A 19928-nucleotide genomic window follows, 5' to 3' on the forward strand; every position below is an offset into this window, starting at 1 on the left:
GTGAACAGACTGTCCTGTCTGCATTTCCTCATGCCCAAACAAGGCTGGGGTGGGGAGGTAAGGGGTAGTGGCAAGAACATAATGCTTTTTTTTTTCTTTATGTCCTCACAAATGTGAGGCACCTACATACATGTTTGTTTGACCATGTGTTACTAGAGCTGACCTGGGTGGACAGTAGTTTTTCTATGTGAGAACAGCTTTACTGACTTACCATGGTGGCTCCCAACCTGAGAACACACTTGTGAAAAAAACTGGGCATTTGAGGCCTACCTGAAGTGGGTACTGTCGAGAAAACACCAGGCCTCTGGTCATCACAGCTGTTAGAGCAGTGGATTGTTGTGACTGAGAGGGGCCAGTGTCCAGGATGCCAGAATCCATTCTCCAGCCCTCTCTGGGGGCTGAGAGAAGGTTGTTGTAGAAGTGATTAGAAGCGGGCAGGCAGCTGAGTTCATATTCCATCCTCCTGGCCATGAGATCTCAAGCACCGTGCAGCACTTGGAACCTCTGCAGCCTCTTCTGTTTTCTCAACCATAAGTGGATCCATCCCACTTCGTCGATTCTAGGATGCACATTTTCACCTATGACTTCTCTGAAATTGAGATGCGTCTTTCAGTCAGTGGCGTCCCCTAGTTGCTGTCAGCCAGCTGGTAATCGTGATGGAATCGTGGGAAATCCTTCCGTGGACTTCTACTATGACCAAGATGGCACCTCATCCACAGATCTTAGATTTGATGAAATGTGGTAAATAACGAGGTGCGCATGAGCTAATGCTGGGGAAGTGCTTAGCAGTGCTAAGACTCAACAGGATTGGTCAGTAGGGACTCTTTCCTTTATCTTGAGTTGGGGTTTTAGGGCAGTACCTCTAGGAACGTGAAGCCACTTGGGGAGAGAGACTACACCCATGGAAGAACAAGGTAGAACAGTTTGGGAATACGTTTAGGACTGCAGCAGAAAGATGGGTTGGGTTAAGATATTTCAGTAGCAGGGACAACATAAGCAAAGACTGGGGACGCTTGGTGCATGGCTGTGTGCTTGCCCCCTTCCTCCCTCGCAGCCTCTGCAGCTTAGCTTCATGGGAGTATCTGGGCTTGGGCTGCCTGCTTACCCTTTGGGCAGAGAACCTGGGCTGGTTGAGTTGTTCTGTTTTAGGTAGCAGTCAAGCTGAACAAGGTATCCCAGGCTCTGAGGGTTCAGTCATTTAACTGGGCCATGGCTGTTCAGCAGCAAAGCTGGGCTGTAAATGCAAGGCTCTTCTAGACCATCCTTTTGGTGGTGGTGGTGTTTTATTTTTGTTATTGTTGTTTGTTTGTTCTGGTTGTTGTTTTTTAAGTGGGAAAGAGGGGTTTTCCTTACCTGGCTTGCAAACTCAAGTGAAGTAATGGATCCAAACAGTCTGTTCATAGAAGACCTTTAGTATGGCTCAAATAATCGGTGCATTTCAAAGTACATGATGAGGACAGTCAGTGGGGCACCCTGCTAAGGGAGCCTATGGGTTCAGGCTCCAGCTGTGTTCAGCAAGCCCTAGAAGAATCAGGTCTGCAAAGCCTGGCTTCTCGGTAAAGGGTCCTGTGCTTGGAGTTTGCAAGCCCTGCAGCGATACCAGATGAGGGCACAGGGTCATGTGTAGTCCTTTCTTTGTGTTCCAAATATGTCCAACAGTGTTCTAGTATGTCCAAGGCTATTGATAAGTATATCACCAGATTGCTTCCCTGACAGGTGGACCAGCTTGTACCCCAGTGCCCACCTCTTCCTAGTTAGACTGGGCCAGGCTGCATACTCTAACCATGCCATAGAAACAGAAAAGGTGGTCTTCTATTTCAATTTGTCTTTGTGTAAGCATTGTTTTGCATGTTATATTCCATGGAGTGTCTGTTCATATTCTTTGCATTCTCTCGGAGATTTCAAACAAGTCGTTCCCCATTTTTGTAATCTGTAAGAAGATCTTTAAGATACAGATCTTTGTTTATACTCCGAGCACATTTTTCTCTGCGTTTCTCTGTGCTTTGTTTTGTCTGTCTGTAGAGTGCACCTCTCGGGGTTTGGTCTTCATGATTCTCTCCCCTGCTTGTCTGCTCAGAAAGCCTCTTCCTGACAGTAGAGAGCAACCACATGCTCAACCCTGACTTACTAAATTACTGCATTTTATTCTGTGACCCGTACAATGGATGATTTGGGGTCTGGCTAGTGTCCGACCGTGCCATGTGCCCAGGGCTTAGCCTCTTGTTGAACAGCTGCTCTTCCCGCCCACTTGCCTACCTCGTCTCTGCAGGAATCATGTTTGTACAGGAGGAGGCCCTGGCCAGCAGCCTCTCATCCACTGACAGTTTACCCCCTGAGGACCGGCCCATTGCCCAAGACTGTTCCGACTCCTTGGACTCTATCCCCACAGGACAGGTACTATTTCCTCAACCATGATGCTGCTGCGTAATATTCTTCACAGTGGGGTGTGGGCTGGTGAGGGTATGGCATGTGTTACTAGGGCTTCTGGGGGTACTTTGCAGGACATGCAGTCTTTCTCTTAGATGTGGCTCTAGTTGGGTCATCTTCATAGACCATTTGCTTAAGGATATGAGTTTGGCCTCCTCCACCCCAGGGAACAAGCAATGCTGGGGCCCTGAGGGACAAGGAAGGTGTCACTCTTTGGACACACATGAGCTGGCTGTATAAGGGGAATCTCCCCTAATGCCTAGCACCCTGAGACCACTCTGTCCCTTCTCACATACCACCTTGGTGGTCTGAATAGTGAGACTGTAATACTTTTTTTGTAACTGCTGTCCAGGCTTCTGGGGCCCATCTCTGTGTCTCTGGAAAACAGAAGAGGAAAATGAGTGCCTGGTGCTATGTGCTCCATGCCTGGGCCTCCCTGTTCTCTGCTCCGTACACAGCAGGGCCATGGTCATGAGATGCTAAGATAGCTCACACAGGCTTTGTCCCCAGTACTCTATCCTTAATGTTATGAGAGAGGCAGAAACAGAGACCTAGTCTCAGCACTGGGAGACCTTGCCAGGACCACCTTTCATCATATCACTGTCTGGGGCCAGGCCACAGCACCCTGGACCCTAGGGTGGCACAAAGATCCCCCAGATGCTAGACCTCCATGGAAACAGACTCTGGCCCAGGATTGGATGTGTAAGCTCAAGTCAGATGGGTGGGGAGCCAGCCCTACTGAATGTTAGCAAGATAGCCAAATGAGCACTTCGCCAAGTTCCAGAGCACACCCAGAGTGAAGGACAGAGGTGGCGAGGCAGCACCCAGTGAGCGCCAAGGAACAACTACCTGCAGCAGCCGAGGCTCACCCTTCTCTCCTCTGTCAGGTGGCGTCTGAAGACTTAAGGGATGTGCCAGGAGCTGTTGGTGGTGTAAGGTAAGGAAGAGAACCTTGTCTCTGCTGCAGACTGAACACCCAGTGAGCTTTGTTAGTAGCCCGTCGGTAGAAGTCTGTCTTTACTCCAGCGCAGTTTCTCCTCGGCTGTCTAGTGAACATTGTCTTACACTAGAGGTTGGTAAATCAGAGCCAACTTGGGCCTTGGTCTGTTTTGTACTGTGAGCCAAGAATAAGTGTTCTCTCTTTGTTTGCTAGTGGAACTTTTGTTGTTTTTTGAGATAGGGTCTCACTCTGTAGCTCAAGCTGACCTCAAATTCATGACCCGCCTCCTCCCTCAGCCTGAGTGTCAGGCACAGAAATAAACCACTCCACCTTGTTTGATTTTTGTTGTTGTTGTTGCTGCTGCTGTTTTGTGTTTGTTTTTTGCCTTTGAGACTGTCCTGGAACTTGTTTTGTGGACCAGGCTGGCCTCAAACTCACAGAGATCTGCCTTTTTCTGCCTCCTATTGGCTGGGATTAAAGGTGTGTGCTACCCTGCCTGGCTGCTGCTTCTTTTTGTTGGTAATGTTTTTAAGATCTGCTTGTTTTTCTGGGCATGGTGATGCACTTCTTTAATCCCAGTGCTCAAGAAAACAAAAGCAGACACATCTCTATAGGTTCCAGGGTAGTCTGGTCTACACAGCAAGTTCCAGAACAGCCAGTGCTACATAAAAAAATCCTGTCTGAAAACAAACAAAAAATTATTTATTAATTTTAAGTGTTTTATGAGTGTTTGCCTGCATGTGTATGTTTAACTGTATATATGCACCACATGTATGCTTGGTACCTTTGGAGGCCAAGACAGGGCATCACATCTGCAACTGGAGTTACAGATGGTTGTTAGCCACCGTGTGGGTGCTGAGAAACAAATCTAGATCCTCTATGAGAACTCTTGAGTACATTTAACAACTGAGCCGCCGATCGAACCACTGATTATTGCATTCTTAAATTCCTATTTAAACAAGATTATTTAAACAAGATAGGGCTAGCACACACATCAAGAAACATTAACTCCTTGGCCCTTTACAGGAGTTCATTTTGTTTGTTTATTTATTTGTTTGTTTTTGAGGCAGGATCTCTACATAGCCCTGGCTGGCCTGGGATTGATTCACCACGTAGACAGACTAGCTTCAAAACTCACAGAAGTCCAAGTAGACTTCTGCCCGGTTCTGGGATTAAATCATACTCCACCATGCTTGGGTACAGAAGCATATTTCTATTTCTTATTCATGGCAAGGTTGTAGAGGTCATGAGGGGCTGGAATTTAAATGTGATGGTCCTAGGACTCACCCAACTTGATTTATTGCCCTGGAAAGCCAGAATGTCCCTAAAGGTAGTCATTTTTCAACAAAGAGATTCATACCTTGGAGTACTTCATTGCCCCATTGACACCTGGCAACATCCAAATGACAGAACTCTGTGAGCACTTTTGTTGTGGAATCTAGGTTGTTTTGTGCAGGCTGTGGTGAATAGCTGTGCTCTGAGTATGGAGAAGCCTGAACTTAAGCTGACTACCCATCCTGGTGGCAGCTGCTTGAACAGGATCAGCTCTGTGAAAGGCTTAGGAGGCCATGGATTGGCTTCCCAGGATCAGAGTACTATGGCAGGCTAGGGAATAGGATGTTCCTGTGTCCCTGATCCAGTCTTTTCTTGCACAGCCCAGAACATGCAGAGCCAGAGGTTCAGGTGGTGCCTGGGTCAGGCCAGATCATCTTCCTGCCCTTCACTTGCATCGGCTACACAGCTACCAACCAGGACTTCATCCAGCGTCTCAGCACACTGATCCGCCAGGCCATTGAACGGCAACTCCCTGCCTGGATTGAAGCTGCCAACCAACGAGAGGAAGCTCAGGGTGAACAGGGTGAGGAGGAGGAAGAAGAGGAAGAGGAGGATGTTGCTGAAAACCGCTACTTCGAAATGGGACCCCCAGACGTAGAGGAAGAGGAGGGCAGTGGCCAGGGAGAGGAGGAGGACGAGGATGAGGAGGATGAGGAAGCTGAGGAGGAGCGCCTGGCTCTCGAATGGGCCCTAGGCGCTGACGAGGACTTCCTGCTGGAGCACATTCGCATCCTCAAGGTGCTATGGTGCTTCCTGATCCACGTACAGGGCAGCATCCGCCAGTTTGCTGCCTGCCTCGTGCTCACTGACTTTGGCATCGCCGTCTTCGAGATCCCACACCAAGAGTCACGAGGCAGCAGCCAACACATCCTCTCATCCCTACGTTTCGTCTTCTGCTTCCCACATGGCGACCTCACTGAGTTTGGCTTCCTCATGCCAGAGCTGTGCCTGGTACTCAAGGTGCGGCACAGTGAGAACACACTCTTCATCATCTCGGATGCTGTCAACTTGCATGAGTTCCATGCTGACCTGCGCTCCTGCTTTGCACCTCAGCACATGGCCATGCTGTGCAGCCCCATCCTCTATGGCAGCCACACCAGCCTGCAGGAGTTCTTACGCCAGCTGCTTACCTTCTACAAGGTGGATGGTGGCTCTCAGGAGCGTAGCCAGGGCTGCTTCCCTGTCTACTTGGTCTACAGTGACAAGCGCATGGTCCAGACGGCTGCTGGAGACTACTCGGGCAACATCGAATGGGCCAGCTGCACACTCTGCTCAGCAGTGCGGCGCTCCTGCTGTGCGCCCTCTGAGGCTGTCAAGTCTGCTGCCATCCCCTACTGGCTGCTGCTCACTCCCCAGCATCTCAATGTCATCAAGGCTGACTTCAACCCCATGCCCAACCGAGGCACCCACAACTGCCGCAACCGCAATAGCTTCAAGCTTAGCCGGGTACCGCTCTCCACTGTGCTGCTAGACCCCACTCGCAGCTGCACCCAGCCACGGGGAGCCTTTGCTGATGGCCATGTCCTTGAGCTGCTGGTTGGCTACCGCTTTGTTACTGCCATCTTTGTGCTGCCCCATGAGAAATTCCACTTCCTGCGGATCTACAATCAGCTTCGGGCCTCCCTGCAGGATCTGAAGACTATTGTCATCTCCAAGAAGCCTGCATCCAGGCCAAGATCCCAAAATCCCCTCGTGGATGGTCAGCCTGCCAAAGGCAGAGCCAGGTGAGACTAGCACTGACTCTTGGGACTTAGGACATGGGATTGGCTTGGGTGTGATCTCTGGGCACTTGTACTTTTGGGGAGTCTCCCTTTACTTTCCTCTTTCCTCTGACTCTTCTTCAGCACTGACCCCTGAGCCCTTACTCCAGATCTCCAGAAGTTTAAAAGCAGCCCAGGCAAGCTGTCCCATGCAAGGCAGGTTAAGGGAGCCAGTCCTGTCTTCACTTTGTCCCTGGTCCTACCACTGTCCTTTCACATGCCCAAGCATGGTTTCTGGGTACCATCTTCCTCCTCCTCTCCTCAGGGGTCTCATCCAGTGGCTGTCTCTGTCAGCTCAGGACTGCTCCAGGTAACCCATTCCTGAAAGCAGCTCCCAAGCTTAATTTTTGGTATCACACACAAAGCCCTTCTCAGCAAGGACTGAGTTGGATCTACTGGAAGCCCCTCCCAAAGGACCTTCTGAAGACTAAGGTGTTGGGGTAGATTGAGGTGCTTAGCAGGAAGGATCCAGCAGCTAGAGCTTCTTCTCATGTGCCCTCTTCTTGGAGTCTTTGGTGCCCCTGGTCTCTGTTGTGGAATTTCCCCACCTGGGGTCAGGGTAAGAATCTAATGGTTGGTGTTCTCTAGCCTGGGAGAATGCCGAAACCCTATCTTTACCTCTGGTTCTCCTTAGCATCTCCTGGGTCTGTCTTCTCACTCAGTCACCAGCTAATGATCCAAAGACTTTCAACTCCTACAGCTGAATCCAGTGCCCCTGTTGTACCTGTACAGAGGTGGCTGTCTCCATATTTCCCCTCACCATGTAAAGCTTAGTTAGTATGTCCTCCTTTCGAGCTACCACAAGCCTGGCTTGCTCCTGGGACTACTGCAGAAACCAGACCCCGTAAAGATGTATCTGCACACCCAGCAACTTCATGGGTATTTGATCAAATGCAAGATCATGTTCCCAGGGATTACAGCAGTTGGACTGATCTGATGGATTGAGAGGGTAACATCCACCCCCTTCGCTGGGTATGGCCCTATGGGTTGAATGCCAGAGATCCCAGCTCCCATGAACTTTAGGTTTCTGAGCCGGTCTTATGACTGGGATAGACCAATGACATTCCAGCATGGCCGTGTGCAGTGGTGGTTGAGTAAGCTAAGTGCCTGGGCCACCTAAAGACATCCCCAAAACCAACTGAAGAGTGTTTTGAGTTTTGGTTCTCTCCTCTACTAGCATATACACACCCAGGTTCTAACTTGGGTTCTTGCATAAAGGGTGGCGTTTCTAACACATCTGATACCTTGCTCCCAAGTCATAACCCTCAAGTGGCCTTTCTGATGTCTATGCAGTGCTTTCAAAATGGACTTCCAGGGCTGGAGAGATGGTTCAGTGATTAAGAGCACTGGCTACTTCTCCAGAGGACCCTGGTTCAATTCCCAGCACCCACATGGCAGCTCACAACTGTTTATAACTCCAGTTCCAAGGGATCTGACACCTTAACACCAATACACATAAAGTTAAATAAGTTTTTTAAAAAAAAAAAAAGTGAACTTTGAGTCCATGAGCCAAAGCCTTTATTACATGTGTATGGTCGGCTCAGCCCTGGGGTGGTCTGCTCTGCCCACATCTGTTGAAGAAGAGGGCCTGACACTTTCCCTCTGCTGTGTGGTCCTCCCATGGAGAACCCGATGAAGTAGGTAGCCCAGTGACTCCAAGGGTAGCACATGGCATACAGTTGACCTTTACACTCTGATGTGCATAGATATGAATCTCTGTAGGGTTCACATGTTTACTTGGCATTTCTTGGGTCACTGGGGGATGTAGTGATAAGCAACGACCACAGGAGGCCCCAGCAGAAGCTCCTGCTGCAGTTCCGACTCCAGCTCCAGTTCCTGCTACAACTCCAGCAGAGGCTCCGGCTCCTACAGAAGCTCCAGCTCCTGCAGAGGCTCCGGCTCCAGCTCCAGCAGAGGCTCCAGCTCCAGCGGAGGCTCCAGCTCCAGCGGAGGCACAAGCAGAGACGCTGGCACAAGCTGAGGCCCCTGCCCAGTACCCAAGCGAGCACCTGATCCAGTCCACATCTGAGGAGAATCAAATCCCTTCTCACTTGCCAGTCTGCCCATCACTCCAGCACATTGCCAGTCTTCAGGGGAGCGCCATCATCGATCTCTTCCACAGCAGCATTGCTGAGGTATTGGCCCAGGCGCTGCTCTTGCTGCCTGACACTTGCGTGGGAAGAGCTGTAGGCTCTGCTGTGCTACCAGTCAGTCTGAGGGTAGAGCAGGGTTTGTGTGGGGACATCCTTAGGTCCCAGATTTCTCTGACATCATGTGGTCGTCATCTTCACCTGCTCGCAGCATTAAGGATCTGGTCAAATGGTCTGCCACTCACCTCCCAACCAGGTGTGCCCTGTCATATCTAACTCTGTGTAGCCCTGGTGCAGGCACAAACACCTCCTTTTCTCACCTCTTCTCTGCTCTGAATTTGCTTGATAAATGCGATGAGCTTCCTATCCCTCCTCATCCGAGTCCATGAGCAGTTTCTAAGACCAGGAGTCACCCCAGTAGAAGGTTGGCACAGATGGAAGGATAAGGCTGCCTGGATTCTGCACTCAAGTGTGGTCTAGGAGGAAGGAAGGTGTGGCCTGCCTCGCTCCGTACTCCTGCAGGCTCCCACATAGCTCTCCTATACCCAGGTTGAAAACGAGGAGCTGAGGCACCTCCTGTGGTCGTCAGTGGTGTTCTACCAGAGCCCAGGACTGGAGGTGACCGCCTGTGTGCTGCTCTCCACCAAGGCTGTGTACTTCGTGCTGCATGATGGCCTCCGCCGCTACTTCTCTGAACCACTACAGGGTAGGCGCTCCAGCCTGCAGGGTCTTGGAGCAGGAAGGGGTGACAACAGTACGTCCCTAAGGTCAGATATGGGTGCCATGCCAGGGAATGCGTGGGCACTGGCTCTCACGTGCAGGGATGTGATAGCCTCTGCCTCTTGAATCTCAGTGGGAGTCTCATCCAGTGATTTGGTGACTCCGCCGAGCTGGTACCCACACCCGGTCTCTTGAAGTCCTCCATGCATGCAGGTGGTGGTGGCTCCTTGCCAGGTGACGCTCCCGCTGCACATGTTTAACCTTGGCCTCTTCTCTTCGTCACAGATTTCTGGCATCAGAAAAACACGGACTATATCAACAGTCCTTTCCACATCTCTCAGTGCTTTGTGTTCAAGCTCAGTGACCTGCAGTCAGTCAATGTTGGCCTTTTCGACCAGTACTTCCGGCTGACTGGTAAGTGACCCTGTGTGGTTTGTCCCAGTTTGGGTGAAGGCCAGTGTCATCAGTGGGCCTCTACCTCGAGCACATGGGTGCATTATCACTAGACACATTATGTCCACTTACAGTCAAGTACTCGGGTGGGAGGAAGCAGCTCCAGGAACTGCTGAGATGGCAGGACTCCCATACCAGGGTTTATAGAAGTGGGAGGCGGGTGTGCAGGGAGCAGCCAACCCGAACTACAGCAGAGTGGGCCCTCAGCCTAGGGGCAGGATGTTTCTGACTCACACTTCCTGAAGAGAGAAAGCTAAGCTCTTCCCCTAATGCCTCTATCCCTTCCAGAAAAATGTCTCAGCCCTTCCTGCCTGAGATATGGCCACTTCCCTGGGTCCATGATGCCCTCCTACATGGACCCTCCAGGTCCTGGTTTTCTGGGCAGGGACTTTGCAGGGGATGGGAGTGGTGGCCTGTACCTGTGACCAGCCCCTTCTTGTGCAGGTTCCTCCCCAACGCAAGTGGTCACATGCTTGACTCGTGACAGCTACCTGACACACTGCTTCCTCCAGCACCTCATGGTCGTGCTCTCCTCGCTGGAGCGCACGCCCTCCCCTGAGCCTCTTGACAAGGACTTCTACTCAGAATTTGGGGACAAGAACACAGGTATCCTGTCCACCCCAGAGCCCTCACTGTATCTGTCTCTAACCTTACACTTCTGTGCTGAGCTGGCCAGGGCTTTATATGGGCCTCTTCCATGGCAGATTCTATCCAGGAGGTAGCTCTCACTTAGAGTCTAGGGCTAGTGTGGGGCTGCTGTTGCTTCTAACCCCACCAAAGGCTAGCTCAGGCTACAGCCCTAATGTCATCTCTTCCTGTAGGAAAAATGGAGAACTATGAGCTGATCCATTCCAGCCGTGTCAAGTTCACCTACCCCAGTGAGGAAGAGGTTGGGGACCTGACCTATATCGTGGCACAGAAGTTGGCTGATCCTGGAAAGGCTCCATCCCTCAGCATATTATTGTATATCCAGGCCTTCCAGGTGGTCACACCACAGCCTGGACGAAGCAGGGGTCCACTGCGCCCCAAGACACTCATTCTCACCAGTGCTGAGATCTTTCTCCTAGATGAGGACTATATCCACTATCCGTTGCCTGAATTTGCCAAAGAGCCACCACAGAGGGACAGATACCGGCTAGATGATGGCCGCCGTGTCCGGGATTTGGACCGGGTACTTATGGGCTACCAGCCCTACCCACAGGCCCTCACTCTTGTGTTTGATGACATGCAGGGTCACGACCTCATGGGCAACGTCACCCTAGACCACTTTGGGGAGATGCCAGGTTATCCTGGCAGGGCTGGCCAGGGCCGGGAGGTCCAGTGGCAGGTGTTTGTCCCCAGTGCTGAGAGCCGAGAAAAGCTCATCTCACTGCTAGCACGTCAGTGGGAAGCCCTTTGTGGCAGGGAGCTGCCTGTGGAGCTTACCGGCTAGTGCAGGCCACAACAGCCCTGGCCACCTGTTGTGTGTGGTCTGGCCTGGTGCCCGTGGGGGCAAAGAAGCCGGCCTTCTATGTTCCTTTTATGGTGTCCTCCCCTCCCTGAATTCTATACATTGATTGCCCGTGGCCCCCATACAGCTCCCACAGAGAATGTGGACATGTGTGTTGTGTTCATTCTTCCTAATGCTGGGAAGAAGTATGCCAGCCCCACCAGAGTGTCCTTGTGCCGTCAGCCTCCCTTGTGCCTGCCTCTGACATGGTACGGCCAGGCACACAGCATTGTTTGTCCGTGATTGTGATGCTCTTGTTAACGCGTGGCGCTGTGAACCTGGTAACCTCCGCCTCCTTTCCCAGAGTGTTGAGTCCAGTCCGCTGTTGCTGTTGTGGGCATTTTGCTGCTAATTGTGAAGCTGGTAGCAGAATACACAATGGAAGCTCCCATTTTGTGGACTTTTCCAAAATGGAGGCTTCCTCAGGTCCAGACAAGAGGAAGTCCTATGGGGAGTTCCCAGGCCATGGGGCCAAGAGGAGCTGGTGCAAGGGACTTAGAGCTGCCAGCACCAAGCATAATTCCTGTTGCCTATTTTCTCTATTCTAATAAAGTGAAGTTTGACACAGTCTGGGTCTTCTAGGTCAAAGATAACTGGGGCTTCAACCAAGGGCATGGTCAGTATGGAAGAGACTACAGACGGGGATGGGGAGAACCTCTGGATAGAGCCATGTTTGACTGTGGTCAAACCTGGAGCCAGGCAAAGAATAATCTATGCAGTTCTTCAGGGCTCCCCTCCGATAACAGCCCACCTCTTCCCCTTCCTCCGTGTGTCCTGCATCTGGGTCTCGCCCCCTTGAAGCTTAACGGTAAGGCCTGGAGACTGGGGTTGCTAATTTGTGTGCGACTAGGGGTCTGATGAAGATGGCCTATGAATGGCAGTAGGAAGTGAACCAGGTGATGGACAGTGGCAAGAAGAGCCTCCTGCTTTTCTCTGCCTGTAGTCGTGGTGAAGGTAGGCAGCTACCTCAGGGGCCCTGCCAAGTAGGACCTCAGGTTTCATGGATGGCCAACCCCTGATTCCCACCCTTCCTCTACCGTTTCCCACTACTAGAGCAGGGCCTGTTTCCCACTCGCCTCATCTGGACCAGACAGTGGGCTGGGTTGTGGGAAAGGTAAGATGGATTTAGAGTGACTGACTGATTAAGCCCCAGGCTCTACGCTGCTGCTCCCCAGTTTGTTAGTCTAGTGGTGGGTTTTTGTTTTCTTTTTTCTTTTTTCTTTTTCTTTTTCTCTTTTGCTGCCATCAGAGTAGAATCCTAGCATGGAGACCCTGCTGTCCTCAGAAAGCGTGTGGGTGTAGAGGAAAGAGAAGGAAGCCAAAAGAGTTCCCAGAAAAGGGCTTCTCACCCTTAATGCCCAGCAGCCAGACCTCCAAGGCCAGCCTAGCCCTCCACACTGGCAGGCTGGGACCTGCCAAGGAAGAGCAGGGAAGCATGTGGCCCTGGGCACCAGGACCACACAGCATCCACCCAAATGGAAGCGGGTGATGGTGCAACTGTCCTAGGGTTCTGTTGCTGCGAAGAAACACTACAACCACAGCAACTCCTAATGGAAAGCATTAGATTGGGGTTGACTTACAGTTACCGTCATGACCGGAAGCACCATGATGGTGTGCTAGAAAGGACTGAGAGTCACGTCTGGGTCACAGAATCAGAGAGAACTGTGAGGCACCGGCCTGGTTTGAGCATCTAAGACCTCAAAGCCCACCACCAGTGACACACTTCCTCCAACAAGGCCACACACCTAATAGTGCCAGTCCCTATGGGGCTATGGGGGGGGGGCATTTTATTCAAACCATACACACACTTATAACCGTAATGTAAGCAGGAGGCTGAGGCAGGATCATGAGAGCCCAGCCAGCCTGGAGTATACAGCAAGACCCTTGTTTTTTAAAAAAAATTAAAAAGCTAGGCTTGGTGACCCAGGCCAGGAAGGTCAAGCGTCTGAGGCCAGTTTGAGCTATGCTGTAAATTCTAAGGAAGTTTGTTTCAGAGAAGGGAGGAAGAGGAAGGGGCCGGGGAGAAACAGAAAATATAGCAAGTAACAGAGCTGTAACAGGTAGCCTCCCACTCTCCAGGAGCCTGGTCCTCAGGATCCCTCCTGGGGGAGGCTGGATCCGAAGCATAAACTCAGCTCATCTGAGCCTACATCCTCTAACAATAGCAGGAATAGTAAATCAACTATCTTCATTTTAATCTGTGTCTCTTTTACACATCTGTACTAGCCAAGATGGTACCCCTGCTCTTTCTCAGCTGATACTCCAGGGGATACAAAAAATGAACTAGCAAATAGGACAGTGCCCGCTGATTGCCAGTGCCGAGGGGGATGAAACCAAACACTGGGTTGCCTGGAAGCCTGGGGTCAGGTTGCAGAAGTGCTCTGAACCCTCGTATAAAGGAAAACCCGAGCTGGGGTGTAAGAAGCAAAGCACCTGCAGCATGTACCAGGCCCAGGGCTTAACGCCCAACAACACACACAGCCTTAAACTAATAAAATGTAGCAGAATTTATTAGAGCAAAGAAAACCTAATTCTTTAATCAGGCAGCATTGAGAAGTAGCTGGACAGACCCAAACCAGACAAGACTTAGAGGAGACAAAAAGGCACAGAGAACATTTAAATTAGGCTTGGGTGGCAGCTAATGAGACAGTCCCTTACACATGCTGCAATTGAGATCCATGTGTCTGGTCTTTCGGGCACAGCAAGAGATTTTCGTCCAAACCAATGGCTTCAACACCAGACCCCACACCTGCCTGAGAGGAAAGCAGCATGTACACTGGAGCTTACTTTTTGTTTTTTGTTTTTTGTTTTTTTTTTAAGACAGGGTTTCTCTGTAGCTTTGGAGCCTGTCCTGGAACTCACTCTGTAGACCAGACTGGCCTCGAACTCACAGAGCTCTGCCTGCCTCTGCCTCCCAAATGCTGGGATTAAAGGCGTGCGCCACCAGCGCCCGGCTCACTGGAGCTCACTTTAAGAGAAAAGCCCCAGTTGGCCAAGAGGCAGAATAGAAAAATTTTACAAGAATGTGGGGAACAAAAAGTCCAGTTAAAGCCCCATCCACATTAAAGCCAAGTGTTGGCGGTGCACTCCTTTAATCCCGCCACTCAGGAGGCAGAGGCAAGTGGATATCTGAGTTTGAGACGAACCTGGTTCTCAGAGCAAATTCCAGGACAGCCAGCGCTACACAGAGAAACCATGTCTCAGAAAACAAAACAAAAGCAAACCCAAAAAACTTAAGTATTTTAATAAATGATGACTGAGAAGCCTGCACCCGTGTTCTTGAATGCGCTTTAATTCTTTAACGCTATTTTTAATAAAACCTCAGTTCTAGTTCATGCTGGCCACTCCTGAAATTCTTTTCTAACTTGAACCTATGAATCGTGAGTTTGCCTGAGTATCCCTAAAAGATTAAAGAAACTCCTTAGGCTGTGGAGCTGACATTTGAGCAGAGCTGGAGACACCACAGAAACACACCACAGGCTTAGAAAGGATTGACGTGTGGTAGGCAGTGGGGGGCAGGGCAGGCAGTCGGGGAAGGGGGACCTGGGTTGTGGTTGCAAATTAGAGCGGGACTGATGGGGGCTCTGTGAGGGGCAAGAGTGGTGCAGGCTGGTGAGGGAAGAACAATGTGGGGAGTTAGCCTGGCCCTAACACTTCTCTCTACTGATGTTGGGGGGAAAGAGTGAGGCAGCTGGTCCAGGGGTGGCCAGCCCAGAACAGGGGCCGCCCCACTACCTCCTAGCCAGCCAGCCACCAGAACCCTAAAGGCTCTGAATGAAAAACCGGCTTGACAGAAGCAGGAAAATTGTTTATCGGTGTTTGAATTTGCTTCAGAATCTCCCCTAGACCCCAGGCAGGTAGCTGATGGTAGCTTTGGACCTCCAGACTGTGATGTCAGGATCCTGGGCCAGGAAGGCCTGAACTGGGCCCAGGTCGTCCACGTGGGGGTCAGTGGCCAGCGTCTTCCCTTCCGCCTGCAGGCTGCTGATACGCAGGAGGAAATCCTGGTGGGTTCCTGTGGGGGTGAGCTGACGGATAGCTTTTAAAGCGACTGCTCACCCACCCTGTCCTGCCTCCTTCCTCATGCCTGCCTCTTGGAGCTCACGCACTGCCTGCCACTGCAACCTCTGTCTCCACACAGTTTCTCGCTTAGACAGCGGATCTGCCTACAATGGCAGAATCCAGGATTCTCCTTTTGTTCTGCTTTTTGATCTTCTGCCTATCAGGCTCCAACATCATCGGAGGGCAGAAGGTGAGTGGAATCAGTCTCAGGGACCGGGGACGGAGCGTGCATAGCTGGTGCATGTATGGGGTGGGGGGCTATCAAAGCAGCTGGTACCTGTCTGACGTCTATGAGGGCCCAGGTTGCCAGGCTGTTGTCCCAACTGCCCAGGCTGAAGTCTGTGGCTCTTCTACTTGAAGTTCAAGGCTACATCAGCTTGATCTCTATGTCTGGCAAACTGTTTGTGTACTATGTATGGGCAGCCATCCTGGGTTCTCCAGCCTGTGAGTGCGTGGGAACAGAGCAAGCCCTAGCCTCCTGGCCTCCCTACCCAGACTGAGACCATCGTCTATGTGGTCCTTACCTGGGGCTTTTTAGATGTGATCACTACCCAGCTTCTGGGCACTCTAAATGGAGAGACTCATTCAGAACCTGGCCACACATGTGCCTGTGACCAGCTCTGAGCCTGTCTTAAGTCTCAGAACTGCCCCTGGCCAGCCCTGGGCATAGCCCCTTCAGTCTTTACAACCTCTGGCCAGCTTGTTCTGTTCTTTCAGTGGGCATCCAAGGCTAATGAAGGATGGCAACAAGCTGTCCCCACTACAACCGCAGTCTGGACCGCAGCCTGTGATTCCTGCTCAGGCCTGCAAGTCCCCATGTGGGTGCACAGAGAGGATAAGAGGCCTCTGTGGCTGAGAGTGCCAGGCTGCCTGTTCCTAAGTCTCCCCATCCCATAGTAGGGAGGCTGCTGTTTGGGCTTTGGGAAGAGCTCCACACCCGGACTGCGGAGACTGAGCTTTGGGGTCTGTAGCTGACCAAGAGAGATTCCCTTGTGAGGCCAAGTTCATCTGTTTCTTGAGCGGTTTCAAAATGTCCTGTGGTAGAGAGGGGTCTGCCACCAGGTAGCCCTGGGGCTCTTTGTCTTTACACTCCCTGTGGTTCCATGGGGGGAAAAATGATTTCAGGGCCAGGCCAGGGCTGGGAGGGGCAGGTGGGACACCGGGTGAGCATGATGGTGGAAAAACCGCCAGCTCCTGGGGTGTGCCTGGCTGGAAATCACCTTGTCACCTGTGTTCTGGGCAGTGGGGACAGAGGTTAGTGAGAGACCTCAGCTTGGAGGGCTTGTTGTTTGTTTGTTTTGTCAGACTTGGTATAGTTCTAGACACTCCTAAGTCTGTAATTCTGGGACTAGGGCCCAGCCAGTCTAGACCAGAGAAGAGGTCCTGAGGTCCCTGTAGTAGAAATGTCCTTTCTTCCTCTCGCAGTCCTCTCATCCTATAAGACATGAGACACAAGCTGCCAGGAATGGGGAAAGGCACCCCTGGGTCACACAGCCAACAAAGATGATGGCAATAGGGCTTGGCACAGCAGGCTTGGGCAGTGGAGGCGCCCGGAGCTCCCTGAGGGAGGATCTTAGCATATGTCCATCTAGAAGCCCAGTGACTGGGGTCCACAGCCAAGGTACAAAAGCAGGGGCATCGCCGAGCCCCCAGCTCTGTCCAGTCTCCTGTAATCCAGAGGAGCGGTGCGGGGAGCAGCTCAGGAGCCCTTCCTGCCTTATGGGGTTTAGGTTCTAGGCTGTCCACCTAGAGCCTCTTCAGGACCTTGGTCCCAGCTTGGGGAGTTTCTTTCGCCTTACTATTGGGTTTAATAGTTCATGTCTCTTCGGTTTCCCCAGCATAGGAGACAGATACTGTAAACTCAACCCTGAACTGAGTGCTCTAGCAGGTCCCAAGGTGCCCCCCAGAAAGCTGAAGTCCAGCCCCATCCCACTCAGCTGGATCAATGCCGATTTGAATGCCTGTCTAGGCTGTGGTCCCTGGAAAGGTGCTGATTTGGCAGTTGGCTTATCCACCCATCACCACTTCACACACACTCACAAAGCTCCAGCTCCCCCCCCCCGCCCCCCTCCCTCACTCTGAGTGACAGTTCTCAACTCAGCATGAGCATTACCCAAGCCCGGCAGAGCACTCTAGTGGCGGCTGCACTGCAACCTCTGCCTGCCTCGGCAGGTGGTTTGGAGGCTCCCACCATCAGCCAGCACATGCCCTGAACCTCAGCCAAAGTCGTTCAGTTTCCTAGATGTGCCCTGGTTCTGCAAAGACGAACTTTGTGATGACGAATCCAAACCTAACCTCAGGACCCAAACAGCCGGTTCTGAGGTTGTGCTGAGTAACTTCCCTCTTGGTAGACCGCAGAGCTGAGCAGAAATCAGAACAGCAGGGATGGGCGCCTGGGACTTTGTACTCCCCCAAAGAAAGTGTTTTTCCTTTTCTCTGGTTTTGGGAAGTCACTCATGTGTAACTCATTTTAGGAGAGGGATTCTGGAGTGCCGTGTGGTCAGCAGTTTCAAGAAGAGAACATGTGTCTTCTCCAAGCCATCCCTCCTCTCAGCCTGTCACCCCCAGCTAGAGGCTCAGTCTGTCCTCCAGGGTACAGCCCTATAGCTTCTCTTTGGCCCTAAAGGAGTCCTCAGTGGAGGACTGCTGTCTCTGTCTGGGACAACAGGACAGAAGCAGCAAGGGCCTCTTCACACCTTCCACCCCCACCAGCATAACACCCTCAAGTGATGCCCTCACCCACCCCGCCCCGCCCCATCTCCGCCCGGACTCAGTTCTCTACACTTTAAAGCACTCGCTGAAGCCAAGTGTGGTAGCTCACACTTATAACAGGTGGACATGGAGGTAGGAGGGTCAGAAAGTCAAAGCCAGCCTGGGGCTGCATGAGACATGCAATATAAACATATATGAAAGCTTTAAGAAACAAATTTACTGGGTAGTGGTGGTATATGTATTTAATCTCAGCAGTCAGGAGACAGAGGCAGGTGGATCTCTGAGTTCAAAGCCTGCCTGGTCTTCAGAGAGAGGTCTAAGACAGTCAAGGCTACCCAAAGAAACCCTGTCTCAAAACAAACAAATGAGCAAACAATAAACAAGAAACCTTAAAAACAACAAACAACTCATCAGCCGAGTCCTGGGGCCGTACCCAGCTCTGCCTCACCCAAGCTTAGCTGGTTGTTGTCAGCCTGGCCCCCAGCCACTCCCCATCTCCCTTTCACGCTACTGTGCAGGTCACACGTGGTCATTGCTCCTTTTCATCCCCAGCCTTGGTTCTGTTGCCCCTTCAGCCAGACACTGGCTCTGGCCAACTCTCTTAATACATTCAGGTTCAAGTCGCGGGAGTAGTTTCAGTGGTCACCATGGCACAGCTGGGACTCACCTGGGAAGGGGGTCTCAATGAAGGATTCCTAGGTCAGGCTGGCCTGTGTGTGTTTGTGGATTCCTAGGTCAGTTTGGCCTGTGTGTGTTTGAGGATTCCAAGGTCAGGTTGGCCTGTGTGTGTTTGTGGATTCCTAGGTCAGTTTGGCCTGTGTGTGTTTGAGGATTCCAAGGTCAGGTTGGCTTGTGTGTGTTTGTGAATTTCGAGGTCAGTTTGGCCTGTGTGTGTTTGAGGATTCCTAGGTCAGTTTGGCCTGTGTGTGTTTGAGGATTCCAAGGTCAGGTTGGCTTGTGTGTGTTTGTGAATTTCGAGGTCAGTTTGGCCTGTGTGTGTTTGAGGATTCCTAGGTCAGTTTGGCCTGTGTGTGTTTGAGGATTCCAAGGTCAGGTTGGCTTGTGTGTGTTTGTGAATTTCGAGGTCAGTTTGGCCCATGTGTGTTTGAGAATTCCTAGGTCAGTTTGGCCTGTGTGTGTTTGAGGATTCCTAGGTCAGTTTGGCCTGTGTGTGTTTGAGGATTCCAAGGTCAGGTTGGCTTGTGTGTGTTTGTGGATTTCGAGGTCAAGTTGACCTGTGTGTGTTTGTGAATGACAAGGTCAGTTTGACCTGTGTGTGTTTGAGGATTCCTAGGTCAGTTTGGCCTGTGTGTGTTTGTGAATTTCGAGATCAGGCTGGCCTGTATGTGTTTGTGGATGCCTAGGTCAGGTTCGCCTGTGTGTGTTTGTGGAAGATGATGCGGATTATGTCAGCTGACATGTGAAGACCCAACCACTGTGGGTGGCACCATTTCCTACACAGGGGTTTTGAGCACTAAGACGTTTGCTGTTACTCCCCTATGCTTATAAGGTTGTGGATGTGAGCCTGCCGGTGGTGGCGCACACCTTTAATCCCAGCACTAGGGAGACAGAGACAGGTGGATCTGTGAGTTCAAGACCAGCTTCGAACTAGTTCCAGGACAGCTGGGGCTTTACACAGAGAAACCCTGTCTCAAAAAAAAAAAAAAAAAAAAAAAAAAAAAAAAAAAAAAAAAAAAAAAAAAAGGAAGAAAGAAAGAAGAAAAAAATGTGGCTGTGGTATCACTAGTTGTTTTATGTTCCTGTTGCCTCGACTTCTCTGCAATGATGGACTATAACCTGAAATTATGATCTGAAATACTCCTCTAACTATTTTATCAGGGTATTTTATTAACAGAAATAAAATTAAAACATCCCGGGTCCTGTTCTGCCAGCTGCCCCCTCTGCCTGTCATTGCCTGGACTCTGGGTCCCTATCTGCAG

The 19928-nt window shown here is 51.2% G+C and overlaps 2 protein-coding genes across 2 annotated transcripts in view; both read left to right on the plus strand.

The window, feature by feature from the left end:
- The window catches only part of Nisch (nischarin), a 35400-nt gene extending 23619 nt beyond the window's left edge, over positions 1 to 11781 (plus strand). The window contains exons 14-21 of the mRNA XM_085687733.2: positions 2270 to 2394; positions 3315 to 3364; positions 5023 to 6426; positions 8231 to 8597; positions 9102 to 9258; positions 9558 to 9686; positions 10170 to 10331; positions 10547 to 11781. Coding sequence (XP_085543859.1) covers positions 2270 to 2394; positions 3315 to 3364; positions 5023 to 6426; positions 8231 to 8597; positions 9102 to 9258; positions 9558 to 9686; positions 10170 to 10331; positions 10547 to 11157 — 3005 coding nt within the window. The 3' untranslated portion in view covers positions 11158 to 11781. The remainder of the gene's footprint in view (positions 1 to 2269; positions 2395 to 3314; positions 3365 to 5022; positions 6427 to 8230; positions 8598 to 9101; positions 9259 to 9557; positions 9687 to 10169; positions 10332 to 10546) is intronic.
- A 3489-nt stretch (positions 11782 to 15270) lies between these two features.
- Positions 15271 to 19928, plus strand: part of Stab1 (stabilin 1) — a 29323-nt gene continuing 24665 nt past the window's right edge. The window contains exon 1 of the mRNA XM_087906179.1: positions 15271 to 15466. Coding sequence (XP_087762305.1) covers positions 15386 to 15466 — 81 coding nt within the window. The 5' untranslated portion in view covers positions 15271 to 15385. The remainder of the gene's footprint in view (positions 15467 to 19928) is intronic.

This window comes from Myodes glareolus, chromosome 5, assembly GCF_982192425.1.
Source record: "Myodes glareolus chromosome 5, mMyoGla1.1, whole genome shotgun sequence".
NCBI classification, from domain to species: domain Eukaryota; kingdom Metazoa; phylum Chordata; class Mammalia; order Rodentia; family Cricetidae; genus Myodes; species Myodes glareolus.